This window comes from Phalacrocorax aristotelis, chromosome 4 (assembly GCF_949628215.1).
Source record: "Phalacrocorax aristotelis chromosome 4, bGulAri2.1, whole genome shotgun sequence".
In the NCBI taxonomy this organism is placed as follows: Eukaryota; Metazoa; Chordata; class Aves; order Suliformes; family Phalacrocoracidae; genus Phalacrocorax; species Phalacrocorax aristotelis.
This window is the reverse complement of record NC_134279.1, coordinates 3,685,417-3,704,323: the sequence shown is the minus strand read 5'-3', so window position 1 is coordinate 3,704,323 and position 18,907 is coordinate 3,685,417. Positions and strand designations below refer to the sequence as shown.

Below are 18,907 nucleotides of genomic sequence, written 5' to 3'. Positions count from 1 at the left end.
AAATTTATTTTCAGTGTTGGCAAGATTCAACAGAAAGAACACAAAACGTGTGACAACTTCAGCGTCTGAGACAGGTGAACATGTTCCTCCCTCTTTCTAAGGGCGTTTGCACAGTCCCACAAAAATGGAAATAGCAGTAAGGTGACAAAGGCCTGTGAATAACACTGTATTTTAAAAGCAAAAAAAGTATACAGAAGCTAAAAAAGCCTCACATTCTTGTTCTTTTTTTCCCCTACACAATTTATATAGAGAGATGATGAAAACAGAGATATTACAAAAACTGCATTCATAAAGAATATTCCTAAACCCTTGTAAGTGTCAGTAACATTCCAATATCCCACATATCCTTACTGCTACTATTCTATCAGAATATTTTTTGTAATAGAAATATATATATATTGGCCATGCTGAAACGGCTCTGCTTTTAAATGCTTAAAATGATTCTCCCTGGAATAATCCTTCCTATGTTTCGGAAAGGCTGTAAACGCTTTCCTTCTCTCCAAGCGAGAATGGGTAATTGCCAGGTCACTCTTGACCACACGACATCGATTTAGTCCTAAATTGAACTCCCCTACCATCTTTTAGGGAACACCGATTCCTAGCAACAGCCTGCACAACTGCCTCTGCAACCCAACTCCGCCAGTCCACCATCGTAAGCTGTACAGGTCGGAAGGTTAGCTAAATTTTAAAATTTTAAACAAACATATGCCACTGAAGTTCTTATTCAGGTAAACTTGCAGAAAATATAGGTCTGACTAGGATTTCAAATAGTAAAAAGCATAAGAAATATTTAATTTAGCATAAGAAATTTCACCCGTTAATTACTTCACAAACAAGACTCCAGATAAGGCTTGTATGTAACTAGAAGTAGCGCAATTGTAGATATAACACATAGTACTAATAAAAGTATTGTATTAATGTCACTTGGAATGGAGTTTACGTTTTTGCTCTAGATATCAAAGAGAAATGAAATTCCACATTTTAAAAGCTTATTTTGTAGTTAGTTGAGAAAAACGGTAAAACTTGCCCCCCAAAATTTAAGTAATTATTTTAAAACATGTAAGTCTAGCAACATTACATCTTTCGTGAGAAATGCCATAAAATTTCAGCAAATACATTACGAAATGTACAGAAAATAAAAATAGGTCATTGCCGCAGTAAGCAGGGCTCTCCTCTGACATGCAACATTAACAAGGGAACAGGAGGGCACATGCGTAATTTACTCCCTTTGAAGAACGTACATTTTAATTTATTTTTTCACACAATACAGGGGGTCCTAATGGATGATTCCAGTGGAATGTTTTCAAACATAAAAAGATTTCACAGATCAGCTCTGCAAAATTGAAGTACTGAGGCTCATCTAAAATCTGTTCAAATAAGTTTTTGCATCTTAATTTATGCATCATCAGATGTCACGTAATAAAGCAAGTTAAAAATAAACTGAATGAAAGCAATGACTACTTTTTTTTAACCAAAGAGCTTATTTTGATGCCCAAGCTATCCAGCAATGAAATATCCTACTATGTTTAATTCCACTGGTTTTCAGTGAGCCTGACCTACTGGAAGAGTGCAGGCGTTCCTCAGGAGGAATGAAAAGGCGAGTATGAGAAGGCAAGCACGTTACTACCGGGGTGGAGGAGGCGGAAGTCTGTCCTTTGAAGAACCAAACAGACGTACGCACGGCATGCAACACACAACCTACCTCTTCAATACCCTACATACTCACGGCCATAGCAAAGCACACAAGGCATGCGGACAAAGCAAAGGGAAAAGAAAAAGACACCGAGACGATATAAACAGCTGGCATGAAGACAAGATCACGCCACAGAGACACCAACAGCAAAACCAAAGCTCTGGAATCTTCCCCACTGTGAAGTACACGCAGCCGACCACCGCCGTGTGCCTTTGAGCAGAGAGAAGGCAGAAGATGAAAGCAAGAGGAAGCTGCTGAGCCTGTGCAAACTGGGATACCTGTTCTTTATAGGATACCTTCATAGGTTTTCACCAGTATCTTTGTGCTGATGGTTTTGGAGCTAACGTGGCAGCTGACAAAGGGCAGGAAGCCCAGACAATGAGAAGACTAAAATTAGCACCTTCCACCTACGCTGGGCAAAGTTCCATTCAATTTCATTCACAACTGCACATCAATCCTTGCGGGTGAGCGGGGAAGGCAATACACCTTGCCCTCTTAAAATCCAAGACGTCCTTTACAATCACCTGTGCCAACTCGTCTAAAACAGGAATCTAAATAATGACCAGGAAATAGGTGAATTCAATAGTGCAATTCCACAGGCCAAACGGACCATTTCTGTGTGAGTACTGTGCTTATGAGTAGGCGGAATATCCTGCCTGCAGCATATTATTACCATTTCATGTCTCTTTACCATGAGATTTTAGGCATTTATTCTGGAAAATTTGACCAGGGATGATTTACTGCACACCTTCATAAGAGGCAGCATTTTCTATCATCACTAGTTTAAAAAAAAAAGAAAAAGAAAAGAAGAAAAAAAGGCAAGAAAGACAATATTCCATAAATCATCAGAGATCAAAATCATAATCACATAAAGAGTTAAATGATAATCACGGTTGTCTTCCTAGCTTATGAAGCAACAAATGGTTGATGTAATTAATACCAAAGTAACTGCAGAGGTTGAATCAACCACAAGGGTAGCTGACTGCAGTATCCTCTACCTTCTTCTACCCTTCTACCTTATTAAACAAAAACTCTTATGTCCAGCTCTAAACTCTGTGTTCTAAAACACCCGCTATTACTTGGACATATAATTTTCCAGATCAGTGCTTAAAAACCAGCAGCTCTCAAGAACGAGTCGTGTGCAGTTCAGTTTGCACCAACGACCACAATTTCCTACGCGACTGCAAAACCCCATTTGAAATAATTAACCCTACCTATGTAAACGATGGGTTTCCCTTTTGTCCTGAATGAGTGCAAAATCACCCATAAACAGCGCGCACAGTACTGGCGTGGCATTTCAACAGGACAACTGGGAGGAGGAAGCCAGTGAGAGTCACCTAATTCTCTGTGGTTAGTCGGGGAAGAGGTGAGTGGCTGCTGGCACAGAGTAGGCTACTTGTTCCCGGTATCGACTCTTCAATAAGAAGCGACTGCCAGCCCGCTACAGCGATTTGCACGAGGCATACTGCGACTGGCACAGACATTTAGGAGTCAGGGGAATGACAGGCTTAGCTGAGTCCAGACCCTCCGCTTCCCATTGCTGTGCAGCACGCATATTCTTGCATCGTGTGAGGTTGGACCAACTAACAGGCTTAGTTCCTCGAAAAGACCAGTTTCATCAGCATTTGCTTGTATGTCGTAGGTAGATTATAGAGGAGACTAAAGAAAATAGTATTTCTGCCTCCTACTCTCACCGATACCTGCCACTCTTTAGTCTGATACCATAGAAAACAGTACAAATAACAAGCTGAAAACTAACGGTAAGATTCTGAGTTAAATAAAAAATGGTACAAAAATATTTCTTTATAAATCATTTTTGGAGTCACAATTTGTATTTGGCCCAAGTTTCAAAAAGAGTACACTTGTGAGGAGGCAATGTTTAACGTTTTTGGAACTGTGTTCAGCTGAACTTTTTTTTTTTTTGGTCATTTATAACAGCCGCATTTAACGTCTCACCTGACGACCAGAGAACAAGACACGATTACTGAAGCTGAATTCCTAACCACGAATCTTGGTGTTCCCAGTCTCTGGCTTGAAACAAACAAACAAAAAAACCCAAACCCAAAAACAAGCAAGCAAAAAAATCCAGTCCGTTCCCAAGGAGGGACAACATCGTATTCAGGGAATAGAAAGACTCACCCTGGTTTTGGCATCGATCTGCCCTCCGCGATCCAACAAGAGCTTCACCATGTTTGTGTTTCCCCTTTTGGAAGCCACATGCAGTGGGGTGATTCCATTCTACACCATGAAAAGAACAAACAATGAGCGCGATGGATTTGAAGGTGTATAATGGTGGTGAATTTGTGTTCGGATCACAAAAAAATGAGACCGTCACATTGTAGAGAATAAACAAAAATGTAGTTGAGCATCAGAGCTAGGCACACACCATATAAGCTAGAGTTAGTAATTCCTTTCTAAGCAAGAATCTTTCTTCGTTTTTTGGGGTTCTTTAATAAACGAAGAAGCGCATCTGCCAAAGCAGCAAACATCACAGTCCCAGAGTCAGACAAATACACAAACATATATCAGAGTCCCAATCAGTCGATATTCACAAAACACTGATGCGTTTAAATCACTGCAACGCACACAGAGTACACAAACGCCCGACTCCTACACAAAGGAACCTTCTTAGTGTAATGCCAATAGCGTTAAGGAGTAGCTCCTGTTTAGGCTGAAAGCCCCTGCAAACGCTTTGGGTGAGGAAAGAGGTGATATTAGCAGCTATTCCAGATTGGCAACAGGAGGAAGTCAGTCTGAAAGGCAGAACCCTGAAGTAATTCAAAGTGTGTGTGGCAAAATTAAACAGAAAACCGGTGTCCCGGTAGCTGTGGCGAGGTACAGATTAGCAGAGGTTTTCACGGCACCCGATGCCGTGCTTCAAACTACATGATGTACAACAGCAGAGACCACATTACGTGGCTCTGTGGTTGTTTACCGTAAAAGAGTAGTCATGATCAATTAGTACATTTATTGTTGCACTGACAGAATGGCAACATCCCTTACGTTACTTTTTCAAAATACGTTTACATGTGGAAATATCAAATTAAAGTAGTACGGTAAGTACCAAACACCGAGAAAGCCAAAAAATCCTACATATATTTCTGGAGTATGTCTAACTGACAGAAAAGCTGAAGTGAGTTGACACATAGCGAGAATTTCAGCCTTCTGGAGCTAGTCAAAGCAACCTCATTCCTTCAGCTGGGAACTCTGGGTGCTACTGAACTTGCAAGGACTCCAGTGCGTTGCATGGAGGCAACCTTTAGGAATTACTGCAAAAAGAGATGTCCTTGAACACAGAATTTCAGCGTTACCTTGCTCCTGGCTTACTCTTGGCTAAGAATTACAGAAAGAAACACTCCCACCATTGTAGGCCATTACAACCAAGAAGAGAAAGAAATTCCTCCGTACCCGTGCTGTGAAATCGACTGCAGCTCCTCGGTTTAGCAGAAGCGTTGCCACATTGACATTCCCATAGTGCGCGGCTATGTGCAAAGGTGTAAAGCCACTCTACAAAGGGAAACAGCTCTTATTATAGAAATCATCTGATACAAGATAATCAACTTAACTAGAACTTGATTTTAAAAGCTGCTGGCAAACAAATGCATCGTGCTGATTTTATCCAGTTCACCTATTAACACAGCACAGCCTTTCGGGCCCAGAGCGCAGCTCTCATATGAGAGGTTATCAAAGGCGCTTCATTCCTCCTTTCTCCAATTCAGCCTTCTGAATCGGTGGCCAATAAGTAGTGTAGCTTTCATCATAGAAAATATTAATATATTAGCCATTCTTAAAACAAATAAAGGAAGTTTCCTTATTACGATTAGGAAGCAACATGGGTCTTTTGGGCTGCATCTGTTTACTGGTTTGGATAAATGACTGCAAAAGTTGTTGGACTCTTATTTTACTGCTCTTCAAATTACAAGTGCTTTTTTTGAAAAAGCAACGGTATTCAATATGTAATCCAAGAATTTGGTGTACATGAGAAACTACTTAGTAGCACAGTGTAAGAATCGTAATTAGTTATATTTATATACAATTTGGATCTCAAAAGATCTGAAGGAACTTTGCCACCTATACATTAGAAAACACACAATTTCCTTATTGCTTCTTGAACACTAGAAGGTGGAACTTGCTCCAGCTACGAGACATAGGATTGCTTGACAACAACATAAAAAACTGATTAATTTTTCAGAAACTAGGGCACGGAGCAAGCTTTTAGAGTCATAAGTAATTCAAGTAGAAAGGATCTTGCTTTTGAGGTTAACACTGATTTGATCAGCTCTTACTGTTATAGGAGGAGAGAAACACTTCTGGCTTCTAGAAAATACCGTACCGTATTTTCAACTAGGTTTCATTTCTCTCAGCGTACAAATCATCCTTTTAAACTACTGATGGAATAAAGAAATATAGGCAGACGTTGCACTCCAAATCAACTTCGTTCCTAAAAGATACAGCAATCAGCCTGCTCTTTTACCCTAGTTCCATTGACTTCCTTGTCAGCCCACAGGTGACCCTGGCCAAAGTACAGCCAAACGCTCATTAAATTCATAGTCTCCTTGCTGTGATAAATTACCAGGGAAGTGTCTACCGAGGACATTAGGCACACAATCACGATACTGTGTGAAGCTATAGACCAAACGCACGTTGCATTAATAACTGCCTTCTTGCGGACACGTGTTTGCCTGGTGACAAACGCAAGGTAGCGAGAAGTAACGTAACGGCCGGTGCAGGAGACGTGACGCCCTTCGTGTTCGCCGTAGCGAAGAACACGCCCGTGGGCAGATGCCAGGGAGAGGCTGTCACCCTTCCAATTCCCATCGCCGGCTGCCTCATGGCAACCGGCTCGCGTAGGCACACACCAGGCACGAAGCACTCGCACACGGGTGCGTGTGTGCGTTCAAAACTCATTCCCTCATCTAACAAACCCCGTTACTTAAAAGCAGGCTTTCAAATAATGACCGCATTCTTGGAAATAACTCTCTTTCCTAAACGTGACAATAATCCTGAGGGGAGAAATTACACTTATAGCCAATCAGACCCAGGAGTTTTAGAGGAAGTGCTTGGAGATTTGCTACTTCCAGACTCCATATGAGAAATGTGATATTACCTGCGGCAGGTAGATTCTGAGTACGTGCTATCCCTTAAGGACTTTTCAAAACTTTATTGAGAAGATTGTAATAAGAACAATGGCAAAAATAAGCAGATGATCTGAACAAGTTTTTACCTTGGAGGATCTGATTATATTTATTATCGTAAAAGAAGGAAAATGAATTTTACCATTTTTCTGGTTGAGCCAGACACCTCAAGTTAGTTATGCCAAGTGAGTGCATTTTCATACTAAATGAAATTGAGCCAGTAAAGCACCTTTATTCTCTTAGCTCCATTACTCACTTCAGGCTTCTTTGAACAGATGTGAATTCTCAAAAGTTTGCTTCAATAGCGACACAAAGGATGAATAAAAATAGGTTTGCTGAGTCACAAACTTCTACGTATTAAAAAAGAGTCTTACATTCACGTTTAGTGCTAAATAATAATGAAATATTGCCACAGAGCAGAGAAAATATTTATAAGTAACAGAAAGAGTAATTAAAAATTTTTTATCTCGGTACCTCAGTCGTCCTATTCACCATCATCTGATGCAGCATGGTTTGGGAAAAAGAGGAAAAGTATTAAAGACTGGCCGCAAAACGAAGAACTATGTTGCTTTTTGAAATGAGTTATGCTGTTAATTATGGGACAAGCCATTCAAGCATGCATTAACTTTAAATACAACCTATGTTCCCATGGGCAATAAACCAGTATCCTATTGAATAGGGAAGCAGTGATTCTGCTTCCATTCCCCTGTCTTCTGGTTTACAAATAATGAGAGAAAGCTGGTTACCAAAGAAATGAGAAGTATAACTAAAAAGCAGAAAAATGAGTAGTTCGCAATTACTGTGTAGCTAAACACTGCAAGAGTAGATATATTACTGGTGATACTGGTCGAGCAACTCTGTTTTCCCCACAGAAGAAATTACCTTTAAGCATTAAAACGAAGGACGTAAAGTTTGTTGCCCATCGGCTCTCAGCCACGTGACTACCCTGTTACCTCTACAGCAGCATTGCGTTACCTTGGACTGCACATCGGCATTATGGTCGTTCTGCAGTAAGAGCGCTGCTGATTTGGTGTCGTCTTTTCTAGCCGCAATATGCAGAGCCGGTAATCTCACTTTCCCCTTGGTGTCATTTTCCAGGAGGATGGCCACCGCCTGATTGTGTCCTTGTTGCAGCGCAACAGCTAGAGGAGTGAAACCGTCCTGGTGGAGAAGAAACCAAGATGTGCTCAGTAGGCTGAAGGACGCAAAGCTTCGGTGATGTGCACGGCGCTGTTTACACACAGAAATTTCATAAGCACATTACCAGCCATCTTCTACCTCTGCACCACCACCTCTAGTGAAATGGTATCAGAAGCACAACATTTAAACCCAGGTATGACTTCAAACACGCCAGAAACATACGTTTTCCACTTCAAAGTAGTCTTTTCGTAAGTCGAGTACAAGCAAAGGATCATTCTACAGTATCTCTCTTAATTACTTCCCATCTTAAAATGGTAACATAAACAAAGCATATTTTTAGCAATATTTTGGTCAGGAGTAGCTTGCACTGAATGAAGCAGATGTGAAAAATATACATGGGAACTCTTTCTGAATGTCTCGCATCTCTGCGAAAAGGAAGCATATCTTCAAATGCATTTGCTGCTGTTACACAAGGACTATGACTCAAGAAAGCCAGATCATGTTTAGCAATTTATTCTAACTTGAAGCAGGGAAACATTAGATTATTTGTATTTTTTGGAAAAACAAAGTCACAGAAATATCCCTGCTTTTCATTCTGTTTTAGCTTTGTTTTAAGATCATTTTCAAATTGTCTTGCTCCTCCACAGACACCCCAAATTGCCAATGCTTTAAAATGTATCGTGGGATCATGACTTGCTATCTCAGCTGAAGTACTGCCTGCCCCCATCTCTCTTATTCTGACTTTAAAACTGAACCTAGCTCAAGTTTTGCATGTCGCCCAAGCAAGTATGTGCTGTAACCACATGCTAGATCGGAGGGCAGCTGAACCACGAGGAACAGAGCAGCTCTCTGGCTGAGTCTGTGACCAGAGACATGGTGAATAACAACGAAAGAAAAGGGAAGGGAATAAAACAAGGTCTTCTATGTCTAGGTCGGAAGGAACAATTAAAGAGTCAATTATAGCCAGAAAGTGAGAAAACTGATTTAGATACATTGTAAAAGGCATAGGGACGAGATGGAATGCATTTGGAATAGGAATATGGGAAGACAATAAAATAATGAAGGACGAGTTCGGAAGGAATGAGAGCTAACATATGCTAAAAGAAACATCTGAAGAATTGCCAAAGCAATTTTTCCCCTCAGTGATCTAATAACATTCACTCCCTTTTGCGCAGAACTGTGGGTAGGTGCGTTGTAACAGTGATACTACTACGGTTTCTTTCTGTAATAGAGATTAAATTCTGTACAGTGAATTAAAAAAGGGTGAACAGCTGACGAAACAGCTGAACTGTAAAGATAATTCTGAGATTGGGGCTACATTAGGTGTTGAAATGGCTTAATACATTTGCCTTTCGCCTCTGGGAACATGAGAACAAATCCTGGATTAGAGGCACTGTGAAACCAAGCTCATCCTTATTCTCATTTTGTATATATACGTATGTAAGCTTTAGAGGAAACAAAACATATCCAAAGGCAGAGCAAGTTTCAAAGCTTCAAAGACAAGATCATGCATTTGATTTGCTCCACTTTATCCTCCATCCTTCTGCAAAAGGACACAACTCTTTCTGCATTCCCTCTCCTATCGCTTCTGCAAAGCACGGCTGACCGGAGCTCGGAGAAAGCATTTCATTTCCCCACGTCCCCAGGTGAGCACAGCCAGTCTGGGATGCCAAACAGAAGGTCCTTCTCCATCTCCTTCGGTGGCATCCTCAGCACAGGCTGCCATCCCACCTTATTTAATGTACTATTTCTTCATTCTGTTCACGAGACTAACTCGGGGCACATGTGAAAGCTGACAGTGGCTCAGCCCATCCTTCACTAACACTTGAATCATTGAAACCAACACCTCAGCAAGACCTGCAACCAAAACGTACCTAGTTAAGCGATAAGGGGACAGCCTTTACTTTCTAAGCTACAAAACTGAGGACTGACCCTTCTGATGGCCTCAAGCTGCATCAGGGGAGGCTTAGATTGGATATTAGGAAACATTTCCTCACTGAAAGAGCGGCCAGGCATTGGCACAGGCTGCCCAGAGAGATGGGGGAGTCCCCGTCCCTGTGGGTGTTCAAAAATGTGTAGACATGGCACTTGGGGACATGGTTTAGGAGACCTGGGGAGGGTTGGGTTGGCAGTTGGACTTGATGATCCTAGAGGTCTTGTCCAACCTCTATGATGGCAGAAGACAGTCTGAGACTCAGCTTCAGAGTGGGGGATATTTTATTTTTTTCATCAGACTATACTGTGAGTTCCAGTGATGCCTGGATGTCTGCATTCAAGCAGAAGCCACATTAATTGTAACCATCTCAGCCTCACAGTTCCTCTAAACTGATGAATGAATTTCCAGTGCACCTGATCATCATGGCCAGTAAAAATTACTGGGAGAAAGGCTGCAAGCAGGTGAGAGCAGGCTGTAGCCAGGCTGGGCTCCTGGCGAGCCACAGTTCCACTCGGCTCCCTCACAAGAAGCGTGTTTCTGCCACGTTGCCTGGCAATCACACGGGATTTCATATTTCAGAAAGCTGACATGTAACACGATCACCATATATGCAGGCCACGAGAGGATTATTTTAGGAGCTATCATCAAATGGTACAGTATCCATTGAAAGAAGGGACAGTAAAGCAGCTGTTAACACTCACAGTTCGGTTTAAAGAGAAGGAGAGAGAGCATAAAAGAATCATCATTTCAAATTCATCCGCTTGGGATGGCAATCCAGAATGGGTAAGTTTCTGTAAAGACTAGGGAAAAGTAATAATCTTGGGCAAAAGCTCTGACAGGAGAGGAACTTTCCTGTTACTACTTCACATGGTACATCCATATCCATGGAACAAACACAGTGCCAACACACTTGGCAGCCCAGGGCCTGTTCACTTGTCCCCTGGGCTTGGAATAAATGAACATTCAGCAGAAAGAGAACAAGAGGAGGACACAGAACGAGCACAGTCCTCATGACCTAGGAGTTTTCCCCATTCCCCTCAAAACCTCTCATTTGCAGAAAGAAGTTCTTATCATTCAGTCCTTCTTTACAGCACTGCAGTTAAATCCAGAACCTAGCACCTAATACCCTCCTTCCGCTTATTTATACCCACACGGTCCGGCAGTAGAAATAAAGTATCTGAGGGCAAAACAGCACATTGCCTGCTGAGCTCATTGATGCAGTCCTTGTTGGTCATTTGATTTCAGATTTACTCTAATCACAGACAGCAATGGATAGTCATAGCTTACACAAAATCGCAGACAAGCCTCAGAAGCAGAGTAACTTAGATGGTCAGGGAGGTTCAGCTGCCATCACTCCTACCTTAGGGGAACAGGAGCAGGAGATTGGAGTAAGTGACCTCCTGAGGCCCCTGTCTACCTGAATAGTTCTGTGCACCCAGCATCACATACAGCCTACTCCACTTACTGTTTTTGTGCATGCACTTGTCTGTTTCTCACTCTTTCCATGCATAAAATATTCTGAACTCATCTAAAATCTCAAGACTCAACCTAAAAGTAAGCTTGTCAACAAATAACTGTTGCTACCAATTGTTTTTATACCACGTCACATGATACCCAGTCACCCTTCTGGACACAGTCCTCACAGCTCCAATTATGGTATTCATGTTATGTTCTACACGCTTTTCAGCTGGCTGAGGAAGGCGCTGAAGCAAGCCCCCAAACTTCCTTCCCCAGAAGACCCCTTGCACAGCCAAGAGTTGGACATGCATGCTATAACATTCTGTTCACCACTGTTTGCCCAGATCTTAGAGTGCCAATGAAAAAGCAGCAAAAAGACAGCCCCGCTCCTTGGGTGACGGCACTCCTAGGTGCTTGAGTTTTCACGGGCTTTGCTGGAGAAATAAACCTGTTCAAATGAAATGTTGTACCTCTCCACTTAGCCTATGATCGATCTACTATTCACTCCATTCCCCTGACAATACCACCCCGGCCTCCTACAATTTCTACAGCCCTAGGGACCTCTCTTCAAAGCCTCATTCATTTTTCAGAAATTTCCCCGGGAAGCTGATAGGAGAAATGGGCACAAATGGAAGGCAAAAATCCTGGGCTCACTAAAGTCAGCGGAAGTTTTGCTGTCAAATGAATCACGCTGGATATCATCCCTTGACTTTTCACCACTTCCAGAACAACTCACTCTTGTCTTCCGTGCATGTAGAAAAAAAGGATAAGATTCATAAATACAACTCATTGAAATGAAAGTGTGAAAGTTCTCAAAACACCCTGTTTCAAAAGTCTTCTGACTTCAAGTGAGCTGAATGTAAAGGCAAAGGACAATCAGAGCGTGTGTAATAAAAGAGCAATATACCTCACCTCAGTAGCTGTGCTTTGGTTGGCTCCATTCTCCAGGAGATATTTCACCACTTCAATGTGGTTCTCTTGAGCTGCCATATATAAAGGAGTAAAGCCATTCTAGGAAGAACAAACGAGAAAATATTGTAATGAGGAAATGGGAGTATACTGACATTAATGAACCCCAAATAAATATACTAAAATGCATTTGTGCTTTTTCAACAGAAACGTTTTGTCAGTAGAGCAACTTTGTATTTTTAGCTTACTATGGTAATGTTTAATGCTGTTTAAACCCACAAAACTCTACACGCTTTCACACTCGTTTTCTTCTGACGCGTATTTCAAGGAAGCAATGGACACACTAATTATTAACACAGCTATTCCTTGCTGATGATGCTCAGGGACTGTAAAGCTGGCAATAAAGTTTTATGAAAGCTGACAGGAAAGCATGAGCTTCCTCCATTTATTACATTAACTTAACCAGAGACATCATCCCCTGGAGACCGTAAAGTCTGTACCTCATGACAAGCTGAGTAGAAGTGACAAAGGCTTAGCATATTAGATAAAGTTTTGTAATACATAAAACATTGCGAATCATCAAATATAAAGGAACCCAACCTTGCAAAGTAACAACTGCACTGCTGACAGTACAGTAAGTTCATCTATCATTTAACTACAAACATTCATTAAAATGTCTTAAAGTCCTTATAAAAGGATCTGCTCTGGATAATACAGTAATTTAAAAAAAATCTTCTAAGTTCATCAAACTACAGGATAATTCATTAGAAATCTAAGTCCTTTCTTTCCATTAAAATACAATGGGAAGAACTGTATCTTCCCATATACATATGTATAATATGTATTAAAATGCAAACAATTTCAATTTATTAGCTACAAAATGCTTATGAAAGGAAGGCATGGAAGTGAGCTGTGTGCCTAATTAATAACTTTCTTCTAGGAGTTTTTAAGACTGTTAAAAAGGCCTTCAAAAATTCTTGAATATTTTGTAGATTACCATGTAGCATAAGAGGACAACATCACTTGTACTTCTGAAAACATTCTTCTGCCTTGGAATGGCGCTTTTTGCTAGAACATAAACACAAACCAGGCTTCAAACATGCCATTTATTTTTCTCTTGCGTGCTGTCACAAGGAATGCTAAGCTTGTGCATTTACACAAGCAGTCAGAATTAATGCAAGTACTGTGATAACTAAGAAAACTGTTGCAGAGAAGCCAGCACTAGTCTTTCTAGCAAACTTTCCTAATGAAACATTTCCTAATGAAACGAAATCTCATTTTTCAGTTGCTAGATAATACAGTTGATTGTAGCGCCGATGTCTTTACAACCCCCCTCTTCATTTACAAATATGTAAGATTGCTCAGGCAATAAATGTCACTTATGCTGTGTATGTCATATAATATACATCATACATGTCGTAGCAAGTCTTTTAATACTCCTTTGCATAACATTCTGGCACTTCCAGCACCAATCTTGGGACACAATTTAAAAACCACACCCAGAGAACAGTTAACTGCAGTTCAATGCCAAAACTGTGGGATGTATTTTGAGTGGCTTTGCACAGGGGCCTGTCTTTGGCAGGTATCAGCCAATATTCTCAGTAATGACTCGCAGGATGGAATAAAGTGCTTTTATTACAGCATGAACAAGATAGTCTGCAAGTACACCGCACAACAGGATCATCATTTGAAATGCTCCTGTGACCCTGGAGAAAAGAGCTGGAAATGTTATTTGGTAAGAACAGATACAAGTTTCCCTACTGTTGCAGGAAAAGCAAAGTATAGAAAAACAGGGATTGACGAGTTACAGACGAATTCTGCAGAAAAGGACCTGAAGGTCACAGCAGTCTACCAGAAAGCCACTGGTCAATGAGCTCATGCTGCTGTAATAAAGACAATCGTTGCACTGGCATAAAAATATATCTCCCCAGGGAAGCTATTTTCCTTTGGAAAAAAAAGACTCGCAATCGGTGGTGTTCTGTCTGGAGCGGGAAAGCTGAAGGAAAACAAGAGAACAATCTTTAAAGAAGAGGATGAAGGTCTGTTCTGCGTGTTCACGATGACTAGAACAAATAGAAAAGCACACAGTTTACTAAGGTTGCTAGAGAGAAAATTCAGGTTAGACATCAAGAAAAGCCTCTTAACAGTAAGGTCAGCCTGAGCTGCGTTTCGACGCATGGCTTCCCTCCTCCCAGATCACTGCTAACACCAGGCAGCGAACTGGGAGCACAAACTAGGCAAAGGAGCCGGCCTCTTCCACGTCCACCCTGTGGCTGGGAGGCCGGCAAGTCGGGGGTGCGCCGTCTCCCAGATGCTCCTCAGACAACTCTAATGGGGGGAGATAAGACATCCCATCTCAGCATAAAATAAGGGAACGCTCTTCAGCACGTAATTAGACAGGTGCAGGAGGGCAGGGGATTGCCAGGCATGGGGACTGAGCTGGCGGTGGGGATTAGGAACGGATTGGTTTCTTTTCGATGGCGCTTGTACACAATAGCACAGAGAAAACCGCAGGTAACTGACTTGGCTCACTCGTTCCGTTTTCCTTCCTGCTCCGGAAAGAAACAAAAAAGTAATCTATTACGTATAACTAATAGTAATTTTCCACCCCTCAGTACTTTATTTTATATTCCCACTGTCAGTATTTTAATATTGTCTAACGTAGTAATTTTTAAAATGGTAACACGTGCCATTTGTAAAATCCTTCTAGCACCAAATATTACATGGATTGATATAAGGATCACACCAACTAATATAAATTTGGGCAATATGGGAATTTTCAAGCCAGAGTAAATCAATTTGCTTAAAAGCTTTGAAGAAATTTATTTATTTTTTTTTAATCAAGTCCCTAGGTCTGGAACAGGATCAGGACAATAAATCCTGGATTAGGAGACCATAAACAATACATATATGACTTCATGACCATTTAGTAGCAAGAATACTAAATGCTTTTCCACACAGAGATGCAGAAGAGTGCCCATTATATCCAGGATATCCTCCTCATGTGCTATTATCATACCTCAAACTACAGCAATTGCGGGCAAGGAAATTATCGTACATAAAATCACAGCCTTTTTTTTTTTTCTGTCAAGCTTTATTTATAGTTTAAAACTACCGTATCTATTTTTCTTAAAATCTGGCTTATTTTGGAAATTGCAACAGCATGCCAAGGTCTATATGCAGAACTGCCCACACCAGACACACTGAAAAAGCTTCCCCTGAATTTTGCCCCCCGGCAGGTCAAGCCCATTTTTTTCCTGCTGGCAGGGAGAAGTCTGCTTTCTCAGTGAAGAACTGGTTTCAGAGCTTTCAATTGCAGCATTCTTGACCTCAACACTTCAGGCTTTTAGCCAGGACACTCCTATTTTAGGATTCCCAGTATTACCACTCTCCCTGGCAAGAGCTCTTCCCAGTAGGATCACCCGCTAGCCCTGCTGGAACTCTTCCTTCTCAGTTGTCCACCAGACTCCAGGACTTCCATGCCTCCTCCCATCCTGCCTAGTTTTTATGATGTGTCTGTCTGTCTGTCTCCCATACAGCAAGTTTCTGTCTGTCTCAGCCAGTTCTGCAGTTCAATGGAAATGCCCACAACAAAAGCATATCCTTCCCTTCAATTCCTCTACTTTCGTTAATCTAAAATCCCCTTCCCAGTTTCTCATCTTCTAGTTTCAAAGACCATTACGCCAATACTTGGCTTCTCTGTTCTGCTTCTAGAGATCTTTCAAAGCTCAAGATCCCAGATCTCTGCAAATTGAGGAGAACATGTTTTCCCTAGACTTTTGTTTCACTACCCCAAAGTGAATTCTACCGAATTCACATTCTGGTTAATGATCCTCCATGGACGTACTGCAAAGGGGACTGACCCCTCCTCTCCTTGTTTTGGCACGTGGAATGGGATACCAAGGGTTTATGGAGCCTGGGGTGGGGGTTCTACTTCAATAGATTTTCCTTCAGCTTATGATCCTGTACTGTAGGAACACAGCCCAGAATGAAAGTAAAAATACTGAGTGTGGCATGTAAATGTGACCTGGAAAAGGAAAAATGTACTTCATTTTGCATTTTCTGAAAGCCCGGCTGTGTAATTACGCCTGTATGTTTAGATTTTGTGCATCATCTGAAAAATAGAAATTAATTTTGTAATGAGATATAACATTCATTTTCAAACAATGATTTCATCAGAGTATTTGTAGTGAGGACAGAGTATTCAGATTTCATTATTCTTACAAATGTGTATGCAACGTGTTTACTGCTAAAATACAAAGTTATAATGAGAAATTAACGCTAAACAAAGAGTATATTTCATACTCCGTTCTTTCTATGACATTCACTGATTTACTTGCTAATTTGAGGAAATTAGTAGCTCTCAATCATTCTTCAAGCTATTAATGCAAATTGGCAAGTCTATATATGACTCAGAAGTTTTATCATTAAATTTTGCCCAAGCCCTAATGAAGAACAGAGTCTGAAGAAGCAGAGGGATTATTAGAGCATTTAGGAAATCACACAGTTACATAGCTTGGTTGAGCTTTATTTTATGGCAGATTTTCAAGGAACCATGCTTTTTGCACGCAGTACCGAACAAACAGAGGCACACATCTTCCAAGCTCTAGTCAGTAGCCGGCACGTTTGAATGACTAGCTTACCCACGCGTGCCTGTGACGGTGTGGCCTTTAGTGCCTATATACCTACAGTACCTATAAACTATATATCCATATATCTCTCTATATTCATACTGATAAGGAAAAGAGAGAAAACAGAAACACGGTATTTCTTCCCTCACTTTGCCTCTTTTAAGATGACATGTGAGTTAGCAACATACCCTGTGATTAAAAAGCTAATGTAAGCCCAGGTTAATTTATCTATTTTATTTTAACGGCCTCCAGGACCTGTTTAAGTCTGCATTAGAAGACCACTGAGATTACCAGGGAAGAGAAGACAACCGACATCTAATGCCATTGTTTACATACGGCAAACGCTCATTCCTACTCGCGCTTCAAGATGTAATTACCAGTCAGGTGGTCAACACAATCAGCAGATTGCCTGACCCAGGCCAGTTACTTCTTCTGCCTCTCCATCTTACTGCAGGGGTTTGGCTTGCCATTTTGGTAACCTTCTCCCCCCAGTTTTACCTCATATCAAGGAAAGGAAAAAAATTTCTCAAGGTCACAAATGAAAACCAAATTAGTTAACCTTTTTCTTCAACCTTTACTACAACTCTGCAAGTGCACTTCTCTCAAGCAACATCCCGGGAAGTTTCTGTGCACAAAATACACCCCATATAAAAGCTTGGTTTCCTTTGGGTCACTCTAGAGTTTCCTTCATAGGACCCAGCATTTAACGTAACCTAAAAGAAGCCTTTGTGAAATTACACTACCTTCCTCCCTGCGCCGCCTCCTCTTCCTGCTTGTTAGAATTCAAGCCAGCCCCAAAAAGGAACAGACATTGGCACAAAGGATGAGACAAGGGTGAGACGAGCTTAGATAACTCATGAAACGGCTCACACAGATTATAAAATCTTCTGATTTATAGTCATGTGTTAATATATCCTTTTACACAGTAAGATCATGGTCATTTCTGGAGCCTTTAATTTCAGTAATTTCAGAATATTGCTCAACTTCAACAAGAATGATAAGTTCCTGATTTAAATCTTTATTCAGTGACATACAATTAATCTCCCTGTTTTCCCATTTTTCCACAAATATTAGCCTAAACCAGTGACATCTACGCCTCACCTTACCAGTTAAAATAAGGTAACTCTACCTCCATTTGCAGTTTCCCTTTATCTCAGCCTCCAGTAATCTCCACAGGAGAGGAAATAACAGCTCCAGCAAAGACTATTCTCAAACATTATGCAGGGGAGGAAAAGGACCAGAGGTGACGGGCGCAAACTGACACACAAGAGGGTCCCTCCGAAGAGCAGGAACCATTTTTTTTCACTGCGAGGGTGACCAAGCACTGGCAGAGGCTGCCCAGAGAGGCTGTGGGAGTCTCCATCCTCGGAGATGTTCAGAACCACCTGGACACGGCCCTGGGCAGCGTGCTGGGGGTGGTCCTGCTTGAGCAGGGGGGCTGGACCAGATAACCTCCAGAGGTACCTTCCAACCACTATGATTCAGTGAAAAATCCTCTAAATAGCCAAGCAACTAATTAATTGTACTCAATGAAATAGGAGTTACAAATAAATGCAACACTGCAAGCTAAATTAAGATCACACACCTTGATAGAGTCAACAATATCACCATTCTGGGCACTCTGTTGTGCATTATGCTCAGCGCATTATTTTCAGCCAGTCTAAAAATACGCCCTTCATAAGAGGATTGTATCTGAGCAGGAGAGATTCTCTGCCTAAAAGGGTGAATTAAGGATAGATCAAGGTACCTACTTTAACTTTTTAAAGTCTCTCTTTTTTTTTTTTTAAGCTTAAATAAAAATCCAGAGGTTTTATACAGTGATAACTTGATCAGTTATTCACATTCCTCCTCCTTTTCCATTAAAATGCATTTTCCATAAAACAAACATATAATCCATATTCTTTTTAAAGAAAAAAAAAATATCTCAGAAATATTTGGACTACTACCTCTATATTTACACTACTACATCCATCAAGCAAATATACAATTGTCAAATTCGTGAAGA

The 18,907-nt window shown here is 41.1% G+C and overlaps 1 protein-coding gene across 1 annotated transcript in view; it reads right to left on the bottom strand.

Annotated features, from left to right (window-relative positions):
* ANK2 (ankyrin 2) overlaps positions 1–18,907 on the bottom strand; it is a 171,269-nt gene that overhangs the window by 114,342 nt on the left and 38,020 nt on the right. The window contains exons 5-9 of the mRNA XM_075090087.1: positions 12,275–12,373; positions 7,804–7,989; positions 7,303–7,326; positions 5,102–5,200; positions 3,833–3,931 (exon numbers count right to left, since the gene is read on the bottom strand). Of these exons, the coding sequence (XP_074946188.1) occupies positions 3,833–3,931; positions 5,102–5,200; positions 7,303–7,326; positions 7,804–7,989; positions 12,275–12,373 (507 nt within the window). The remainder of the gene's footprint in view (positions 1–3,832; positions 3,932–5,101; positions 5,201–7,302; positions 7,327–7,803; positions 7,990–12,274; positions 12,374–18,907) is intronic.